Source organism: Acanthopagrus latus, chromosome 2, assembly GCF_904848185.1.
Source record: "Acanthopagrus latus isolate v.2019 chromosome 2, fAcaLat1.1, whole genome shotgun sequence".
Lineage (NCBI taxonomy): Eukaryota > Metazoa > Chordata > Actinopteri > Spariformes > Sparidae > Acanthopagrus > Acanthopagrus latus.
In genome coordinates this window covers 22,242,995-22,253,974 of record NC_051040.1, presented here as the reverse complement: position 1 = coordinate 22,253,974, position 10,980 = coordinate 22,242,995, and the positions used below count along the sequence as shown (strand labels likewise).

General features: G+C 43.8%; 1 protein-coding gene across 4 annotated transcripts in view; it reads left to right on the top strand.

The window, feature by feature from the left end:
- The window catches only part of ets1 (v-ets avian erythroblastosis virus E26 oncogene homolog 1), a 41,453-nt gene that overhangs the window by 3,582 nt on the left and 26,891 nt on the right, over window positions 1–10,980 (top strand). For all 4 annotated transcript variants that reach the window (XM_037075944.1, XM_037075916.1, XM_037075925.1 and 1 more), the window contains one exon: window positions 2,794–2,941. In XM_037075944.1, the coding sequence (XP_036931839.1) occupies window positions 2,794–2,941 (148 nt within the window). The remainder of the gene's footprint in view (window positions 1–2,793; window positions 2,942–10,980) is intronic.

Genomic DNA, 10,980 nt, shown 5'->3' with positions numbered 1-10,980 from the left:
CCTCGTAGTCACAAAAAAAAAATCCATTTACTCCGTGGGGGTGTGATTTAAAACATGTCAATAAGCTTATCTGTTACGGCATTCAAGACTTAATATAGGCTTGTAAAAGCGTTTTAGACTTGAGGTACAAAAACAAACAAAAAAAAAACTAGTACATCAGTCAGTCAGATCATTTGACCTTGCCCAAGATTTTGCTGGATGATCCCGCGCAGATAAACCATGTAATCAAAGTCTCAGCCTAGTCAGATGTCACAGGAGTGAAATGTTGAAGACTGCTGGGCTTTCTTTTTTATTCAGATGTTGACTTTATTTGCTGTTATTTGTCAAGGTCTTGCCTTTTCAATATGTCACGGACTGTTGACTTAGCCTGTCAAAAGCGTTTGGCGTAATACACTCCCGTTCTATTCACTGTATTTATATAAAACATAATTTATAGCTGTAATCACATTTAAGACCGTGCTGGTGTCTGTGTTTGCTTTAATTACTTTAGCACTACAGGGTAGAAATGGACAAACAACTGCCGAGCCAATCAAATCAAATCAAATCAAATCAATGATGCTGTTTGGTCTGGCTGCAGCTCATAATGGTCACCTTTTAATGCTAATATGGCTCAGGTTGATTAAAGGTGCAACAGGCAAAAACTGTTCACCTGTCGAACTCATACTCAAAACAAATAGGGGACAGCATATGTGTGGCCGCTTACTGCTGCTAACTGTAGCTACATTAGCTAGTAAGCGCAGTTAGCTGTGCAGCTAGCGGATCATGATGGGGCTAGCTGGTTAGCATGCTAACTACAGTAGATATGACTGCAACACAATGCAAAGACATCATAAGGTCAAAACTCCAATTTCCTCATGTTCTGTTGATCATTTTAGTTCATTTTTGAATCTTTTCAACTAAAATTCTTCCATATTGCACCTTTAAGATGGGCAATTGTGGACTAGCAATGCATATGTAAATGGAACATTGTACAGTATATGTATACCATTACTTGGTTTAAATTCATTAGTGATCCCTGTTAATTTACAAACTGTTAACTGACAACCAATTCAAAGTCATTCTAGACTTGATCTGATCAAAAATATTACAGTGTCGATAACATCTCCACTGGTATCTGTCTCAGTCTATCCGTCCGATCCACAAATAACCCATGTGGCTCCTTCCATGCCTATCCAACTTGGACCTGGACTGAGAGGATAAGGCAGCGTCCCATGCAAAACCCTCTAAAAGGTCGTTGTAAACTGGCCTCCCCGATCCTACGGTTGTGTTTGCTATCCATAAAGCTGGCCTGCTACTGATAAATGCTGCTGTGCTTAAATGGGGCTGGACTTAGCAGATCGGCAGTCACTCTGTCAGCCAGTCTATCACTTACATATGACATATAACATGCGACAGGCCATCTCACAATCCTCAAAGGGAAATGATCAATTATTGCTCTTTAAATGTCGGTGTCTTAGAAACTTCTGTAAAAGGAATATGTACTTTCAAAGAAGGTAACAAAAAACACTTCATGTCAATATAGATTTCATTACGTTTTCTGCATGGTACGTTCAAGAGAGCACATCTAGTGAGACTGTGAGAAAAATCTGAACCTCATGTTCACACCACTGTCCAACACAAACATCCAACAATATCTATTGAGATTTTTTTTTGTTTTCTTTTGTTTTCTTTGTCGTCAAATAAAGGTTTTGATATGCTAAAAATGGCCGAGTGGCTATCTTCTTCCTATACTATCTCTTGTATCCACACAGAATTTCATATCTCTTCAAGCTCCCCCCTCCTTCAACTGCTGACTTTTCACTTCCCCTTTAGTGCAGCCTCTTACGTGAACACTTCTGTGATAAGCAGCATAAAACAACACGGCAAAGATAAACTGAATGAGTCAAATTTAGCTGCAAGGGTTATCTGTGCAGTAAAACAATGAAAAAAAACAACAAATGTTGTTTCCAAGGTCACGCTGTCGGCCAAAGCCACTGGACGGTTTCATCATTTGTTTCTAGCTTGATCTTTCACTCCATCCCTGGGCACAGAAATAAATGTTTCTCACTGGTTAACAAATATAAAACTCTGATTAAACTATAAAGGTCCAGTTTGGAGGGTTCCGGGGCAGAAATGGAATGTGATGTTCATTATCATGTCTTCATTAGTGTGTAGAATCACCTGAAAGAAAGGGTTGTCATGTTTTATTACCCTGGAATGAGTTTTTATGTCTTCAGAGGTAGTGGGTCCTCTCCAATGAAATCTGCCATGTAGCACTGGCATGTTTCTACAGTAGCACAGAACAGTCAAATCAAACACTGACTATACAGAGGTCATTTTCTGTTGGTTTTTTTTTCGTGATTTTTGCTCCCAATTCGGGAGGGTGAGAAAAGGGGTGTTCAGTTGGTTGCATTCTGCAAAATCACCACTAGATGCCTCCAAATTCCACACAGTGTTGCAAAACACACACTGATTTGTTTTCATAACAGTAAAACATTCACAAATTGCATTGCATTTTCTGCGATTCGATCTGCTCTGTGTTGAAATCAGACATTTTTTAGCTTGAATTTCAACAAAGACTAAAATATTTGATGCCCGCTGAGCTCGATCCTCATCATAACTATAGTTAGGAAGACACTGGCGGCATGAACTTTTCACTGAGCTGGGTGATTTGTACACTATAGGCTTAACAGCACTCATAAGCAGATAAAACCAAGCTTATGGATGTAAACTTTCGGAATAACAGCATGGGCCTATTTGATTGTTGCTCAGTTAATTATTAGCCTTTCCATGGTGTGTTACATTTGTGTCCAGAGGCAGAGTGGAGGGGTGGCCGTGGGCCCTCACACCCAGTTCCCAGGCGTGGTTCACCCTCAGCAGCAGTACTACCCGTCACAGCCCCTTTACATCCAGGATATACCCCTGCAGGAGGTTCCCAACGGACACGACGTGTGCCCTACAGGTAAGAAACAGTCACAGTTTACAGATAGATAAGAGATTAGAGGTACTGGAAGAAAAGGCAGAATGCATGTTCAGCACACTGTACTTGTTAGACCATTACCTTGACATGCAAATGTACCTTTTTTAAATGTTCTCATTTTTGATAAAGTTAACCTTCTATAAACTAATCTGTTCCCACCGATTATGATGGATAGATATGCGACTTGTTAGGCACTTTGATGCAGCCAAAAGACGACACAGCTCGCCATGTTTTCGCTCACACTGTGCACGCCTCACAACGATCAAAAATAGTCAATTGTTAACTGTGAATAAATGACTGTGAGCCAACAAAAGACTTTGTATTAACGGGAATGCTGAATGGGCGATTAGTCACACTCTAGCATTCATGTCTGTGATCTTGACACACACACATTTTAACTCCCTCATTTAGATTTTCAGCATAGGCGCCCGCACACACACAGTTTCCACTTGGCGAGTTGGTGTTGTTGACCCAGAGGGCAATGCATTTACCAGATACCCCCTCTCTCTCTCTCTCTCTCTCTTTTACTTTCTGTCTCCCTCCCTCTTTTGTGTTGGGGACAACCAAATGTCCTGCATTTTCTTGCTTCTTTCTGTTTTTTTTTTTTTCCTTTCCTTTTTTTTCAAACAAGTTTTATTTTAAAACTGGAACATTCCTTCCAGTGCATTTGCCTGCGTTTGACTCCGGCCCCTACTCGTCCTCAAAAGTGATTGATGCTGCTGGACTGGGACGCACGCCACGGGAGTAGGGCAGGGGTGCTGGGGGGCACAAGCTTTCTTCCGTCACCTCCCTGAGCTGGATGCAGGGGGCAAGACAGGGGGCCAAAGGGCGGCCATCTTTTTCCCAAGCCTCTGGTTTGGTCTCTAGAGAGGTGGAGGGGGGTTGAGTGTAGAGTGTGTGTGTGTGTGTGTGTGTGTGTGTGTGTGTGTGTGTGTGTGTGTGTGTGTGTGTGTGTTTGTGTGTGTGTGTGTGTGTGTGTGTGTGTTTGTGTGTGTGTGTGTGAGGGAGTCAGGATTTGATGGGATTTGCTGATGTTTGTTGCCAGAGACACACTCCTTTGGAGCCCTCACTTCATTGCTCCCAGCGCTAAACCGTTGACATAAACATTGCCAAGTGGAAAAAAATGACCGAGCGTTGACCCCCTTTTTTTTTCTTCTTTTTTTTTTTCTTTCTCATCCTTTTCTCCTAAATCCTACACAACACAGAGCACAGGTCTAAGAGCATCCGAGCCACCTGGAGATGTTGTTACAGTCATTTTACTCTTGTCGGTGGTGCCACATCAAGCTGCTGAAGCTTTCTGTGCAACCAGATTACAGCGTTATGAGTCCGCGCTAACCTCAGAGGCAGCTACATCACCCTCTGACACAGTCTCCACTCCCTGCAGCCGTTGCTTTGACTCATTTCTCTCAAACTGAAAAAGCACGGTCACCCCTTGAATAATTTGCACTTCCTATCTCAGAACCCTCGCATTCAATTAGTTTATAATTAGAAATAGAGGTGCAACCGTTTTCGGCTTCCTCCTGCCATGTTAGTGATTTGGCACTTGAGAGAATTCTGCTTTGAAGTCACACGTGCTGCAATCCATTTATTTATTTATTTATTTTATCCAATATGGTTGTGCTAGTTTTAATTATGATGATGTTTTTTCTTTCTTAGCAGTGAACGATTACTTCATTTGATCAAGATCAAACATCTCAATCAGTCAACTGAGAAATGAACACAAACTCCTCTTACAAGATTCATTTAACTTTCATGATTAGATCTTTATTCAGCACTGGGGCAACTGAAACAACTCGGAAACACATCACATTGTCATCTTTTAAGATGAACTACCATAGCTAAATTTACACATCCTGATGTGACAGAGCAACGATATCTGGAGTCGTGTTTCTGGGCCACCTGGTGAAAATTAACTCTCCGTTTTTGGTCTCCACCAGCTCCTCGGGGAGATATGTGTCTCTTTCGCTGCTAAAAATCCCATTATGTTTTGCCAGCTAATTGCTTACTGTTGTGCAGTGCTAGTAGTGCACACTGTTTTTCTGGATGTGTTTTTCCCGAAAATGATGCCTGCAGTGGCCAAAAGGTTGCTATGAAAGTGGTGATCCAGGGAAAATACCAATTTGTGAGCTGGATAAACCACTGGTGTACATATTTCGACGGTGCACTGGGGCCCAGAGAATTTAGTTACCTTCGCTTATATTTTGTTCATTAAATCTCAACTGTAGTTGTTATTGTTACAGATTTAACGTCTTTGTGGCCACAAGTTGGATTGTGGTGGCGCTGTTTCTTGTTTTGGTTGGGTCAAGACCTTTGGGAACGTCCAAAAACACTAGATTCTTGTATTACTCTATGAGAGTAAAATAGTGCACCAATCACATATTTTGCTAAAGAGTTGAAACTAAAGCTCCATAAATGCAACATTTCCATTTGATACATTGTTATTATATCAAATATTGATGATAGCCACTTAAAAGTTTGTGTTTAAGTTCGAACAAGATGTGCATTTTGGCGCTCCCCACTGTCTTGTTCTGGGATCCCAGGTCTGTTACAAATCGTCAGTCGTAATGTAGGTGCAAACTTGAATCAGAACTCATCACGTCTTAGCAGTGTTATGTGTTAAAATATACATGTTGAAGCGAACATGTATGTAAAGCTGTGATCCTCCCCTCTCACTGAAGTGACATAGTGCAGACACAAGTGATGTGGGGGCAGAGTGGCTTAGACAGAGACACCATTCACCCTGTGACAAGACGCTGAACCATCGACATGATTTTGAAGCTGTTATTTTAAGGTGAAAAAGTTACACAATCTCGCTTGGAAACCTACTGGCACAGTTACTCGGTGATCACGAAGAAAAATAAAACTAGTTGCTTTTAAAAGCAGGTAAGTCCTTGACAACACCCTTAAGTATCTTGCAGACTAAATCCACTGTCCTGGATATATGGCTTGACATATTTTGTTTAACCTTGAAAGTTAACAAGCTCAAGTCACTTCTCCGAGAACGGATTGGGTGTTGTTAAAGTGAAATGTGTGAGTGTGAGAAAGAAAGAGCGCTGAGCAGATGTGAGGCGGGGATGTTGGACGTTGAAGGACCATCGCATGTTTGGCCCGGAGCCCAATGTCACACACACTGCTTCCTGACAGCAGCCATGCCATGGTGGTGTTTACACTAACCCAGATCTACTCTTCACTATACGACACTCACGCCACCGGGCCTGTTGTAAACTCCCATTGTGGAAATTCACCGTGTGTGTGTGTGTGTGTGTGTGTGTGTGTGTGTGTGTGTGTGTGTGTGTGTGTGTGTGTGTGTGAGAGCAAAAAAAACAGCATGGGTGTGTATTTCTCTGCGATCTCATTGAAATCCAGGCACAGATATCACACACATGCGGACACACTCCACCAACATCCTGCAGTGATGCACACTCCACGTATTCATTCATTAAATTCACACCCTGCACTCTGGCGTGTATTGTATTACTGCATCCTCCCATTCAGTAAAGCAGGCACAGACGCACGCGTGCATGCACGCACTCACTCACACACACACACACACACACACACACACACACACACACACACACACACAGACAAATCCACTCACTCCCAGGCACTCGTGAGTTCACTGTACATTTAAACATACCCTCCCATTTAGTACACGCAGACACAGCTGTGATCTGGCACTCAGGGACCATTGGCCTGTTTTATTTGATGTGATTTGACAGCTGGACAGTTGGAAGAGAAGGGGGGACGGGGCGGAAAGCAACGGAGAGTGGGCGGAATACAGTTTTGAGGAGAGAGGACGGATAAGGAGAGGGATAAGTCACAGGACTAGCGCTGGTGGGAGGAGAGGAGCCGAGGGGAGGAGGATCTGAGATGTGGAGCCTTGGGTTGGGGGTGGGGGGGTCTTTCGCCTCTGATGAGGGGCACGTCCTCACGGGCGCAGGCCCATTTTTTATTTCTAAAAGTAAACAGGCAGCCTGCGGGGGTCTGGGGGGTTATGGGAAAGGAGGAAACAGTGATGCTAATCAGGCCGGCGCACACTTCCCCCTGCAACAATAAAACAAAACAAGAGTGGAAACACGGAAAAGCGACAGACAACTGTGGAGGAATGGGCTACGCCGCTGCCATGGTCCTGGATTTGAACCGCGCAGTGCGATGATGGCTCTGAGGCAAGAGGTGTTAGTTGGTAAAAAGAGGGAAGAGACAATCTGTTACTACTACACTGTACATTTGCAAGTATTCTTAGAAATCTGGGTTGCTACATTTTGAGAGTGGACTTCTGAGAAGCGGTTGGGTTCAGCATTGAAATCACTCACAGATAAAGTCGCTCTGGAATTTCTAACCCTAAACTCAAAGTGCTGAAATGAGCTCAAAGAGTAAATTTTGGTGAATATACTTTTTTTCTTTTGATGAGCCCTTGCTGTGAGCACTTTTCTCGATAAATACCCTTGATCTTAAGAATCGGTATTTTCCCTCACGACCAGCTCTTGGCCGTGTCACCCGCTTGTCTGCCTTTTTTTAAAGAGATGTTCTGCTCTGAAGCATCAGCAAAACACCAGATTTTTCAAACACCTCCCCTTTCCAGACTTCTACAGAGGTTTATTTCAAGGAAGTGTTTCGTTTGGCAAGTTTCTCTTAGCGCGGTGACTAATTACAAACCACTTCAGTTGGAGAACATGCAGTTCTGGAGACGCATGCAATCACTGACGGGTGATGATGCAACAGATGCCAGCTCATCAGGAAAGGTGGTGCTTTAATGAATCCTGAGAGAGACCTCCCATTGTTTTAATGGTTATATCATGAGCGCAGCAATATTCACAGACTGTTAACTACAATGAGTGTACACCAGTAACGGTTGGAGAAAATACCTCTTACTGTGTCCCCGTAATGTGGGTTCGTAGTTGAATTCAGTCCGTGCTATAGAAGGGTACAGCTCGATTCCTCACAATCGCTCAATATAAAGTGCACCGATACAACAGTTCGCAACAACAACAACCAGCAATTGTATTTTCACAGCCGTACAAATCATTAGCTTTTCAAAATGCACCACTCTTTGGAGTGGTTTTACTTGCTACAATGTACAGCCTTCATTTATTCAATGAGAGATAAATTAAAACCACAGACTGATGTATTTTCCCCTCAGCTACAGGGACTAGTGGAGCTTTATCTGAGAGTGCGGCGGTGAAAGAGAGGAGGGAGGGCAAAACGAGAAGAGGGAGGTCTGGGAGGCAAAGAGACTCGGAGGGGGGTGGGGATAATTGAATTATCTGCACAATGGAGTGATGGGGGGCACGTGGTGCCGCTAATGGAGGAAGAGATGTCCTTTTTAGCGAAGCTAATTGTTCAGAAAAGAGCTGAGCCTTTGTTCAGGGAGGCCCTGCTACTTTCCCAGTGCACTTACATGCACACAATTTAGCAGGGCGCACACACACAGACACGTACGTGCGTTGACACACACACACATGGGCGCACTCTCGGGGGAGATTTTGGAATGTGAGGCACAAGAGAAAGATGTACACGCACACACACACATTCACACAGACTCACACTCACGCACCCAGGGATACGCCGCTCTTGTCCCAGCTAACCCTCAGATCTCAGCAGGAGTGCATCCAGCCTGTGGCACCTTCAGACACCATCCACCACAGAGAGAGCTGAGACTGAGCTGCTAGACAGAGGCCACAAGGACCCCACTGTTTTACTGTTACACTGTCTGCTCCCTCTCTCTCTCTCTCTCTCTCTCTGTCTGTCTGTGTGTGTGTGTGTGTGTGTGTGTGTGTGTGTGTGTGTGTGTGCTCGAGTGTCCGTAAATGACTGACTGATTGATCACATGCTAAACGCTACCCATTCACACGACACGCCAAAATCTGTTAGGGCCACATTGTCCCGAGGCGATTTACGCTTCGATTTTTTTTTTTTTTTTTTCTGTCCCGGCTGAGATATCATTTCTGATTTCACCTTTTCTGCATATGAAAAGGAGGCCTCATGTATGAAACGGGAATAGTTGGAGTAACCAAAACTCTTCTGGCTCGCCGCGAGGGCTCCGGCTTCAAAGACGGAATATCACTTGACAGCTGTATGGATTGCTCTAAATGGAGTAACCTTTCAGTTAACTCTGTGAAAAGTAGCAGGTGCAACGGTTACTTGCGAGGATTATAGACAGGCAGACAACACAGATGTGCCAGCGAGAGACAGACAGCGAGCAGGAGACAGAGAGAGAGCGAGTGAGAGGGAGAGAGAGAGAGAGAGAGAGAGAGAGAGAGAGAGGGAGAGAGAGAGAGAGAGAGAGAGAGAGAGAGAGAGAGAGAGAGAGAGAGAGGGAGAGAGGGAGAGAGCTGCTTCAGCTGGGCGTGCTTCACTGCAACGCAAATGAGTGAAGCCGGCTAACTGTCAAAACCATGGCAACAGCATTTGCCAGGTGAGGAGAAGAGACACAGAAACCAAAACTTGTTTGATCTGGGACATGTGTCCTCAGCCGACAGACTGCCTCTGTTGTTTCACGAGCGCAAGACAATTAACAATCCCTGTCTCTGGATAGGAAATGACACAGTTCCTTTCAACAATAGCTGTTTTTTTTGTTTTGTTTTTTTCGGGTACGTATTGTGCAAAACTTTGACACAAGCAGCTGATACAGAGATCTTCACGGAGATAAAGCACATGTTTGGTATTGAACTGTTGCTTTTTTTTTTTTTTTTTTTTTTCATACAAATCATTTTTTCTTGTGTCAGTGTGCCGTCCATGAAAATGTGTTTGTCTCCAGGGTCATTGTACAGCAGGCTGTCTCAGCAATAGAAATGGTCATTGCTCTGAGAGACAGTAACACACTGTTCTGAGATACCAGAACAGAAATATGTCCAGTTGTTTCATAACAGGAATTTAAAGCAACAATGCTTTTGTAATTGGTTTGCTCTGTTGTTTTTTTTTTTTTAATAGTTTTATTATAGGTTTATTGCCAATTAGGTCTTTTAGTGCTAAACAACAAACACAGCAAGTGTAAAGGAGGATAAGAAGCCACTGCTGCAAGTCAAGAAGCATAGATAGAAAAAAATAAGAATTAACAATGAAATATGAACAAAAAGAAAATATGCACAATATGTTATTTGAATGAAAGAACTGTACAATGCAGTACAATGTGGAAAATGTCACAGTGTGCATAACAAGGAATATTCAAAACGTGCAAATCAATTGATCAAGAAATACCATTTCAGTGCTTTTTCACACTGCTGAAATAAAAATCCACTGCAAAGGAGAGAAAACGGGGAGAGGAAAACCCAAACTGGGACTGGCTACAGTGACGCCGGCCCAGATATTAGTCAGCAACACCATTAAGCCTCTAATGGCCGCCTTCAGGCACGAAAGGCACCCCGGCTGTCCTTTTAAGAACAGATACGAGGGAGTTCATTAACAGAAAACAAAGAGGTCCAGTAACAGAGAGTGAGAGACTGACTGACTGTGATGAAGTGAGAGGTGCTGCTCCCCCGCTTCCATTCTTCTCCTCCATCACCCCCCCCCCCACCCACCCACCCTCCACTTTGCCCCTGGTGAGGCTGCTCCTCTCACCGCAGAACCCACCAGCACTCTTCCCAGACGATGGCTCCTATCAGGCCAATGAAACCCGATCCGGGGCCGCTAATGGAGCCGCCGAAGTACCACCGGTTTGAAAATCCATGTGTGATCAATACCCCTGGCTCCCCATTTTCCATGCAAACACATGCACGTGAGTCCATGCTGAAGTATCATATTGACGCGCGTCGTTTGGGTTGCGCCATATGACTCACTCTAACGAGGTTGCTCGTGATGAGGCTGGATGTATGGAGAGAGAGGGCTGGCGTCTTGAAGCAAACCAAACAAAATAGCCTGTGTTTTTTTTTTTTTTCCTTTTGTTCCTCTTGTTCGAGCACTTTTGTGAAAAGCAGTAGGCTCCAGTGGAACTTTTCTTAAGAATCGCCATTATAATCTATTTTCTGATGCCATGGGAGGTGTTCCCTAATGGCAGCGGTTTGCTCAGAGTGGAGCCTTGC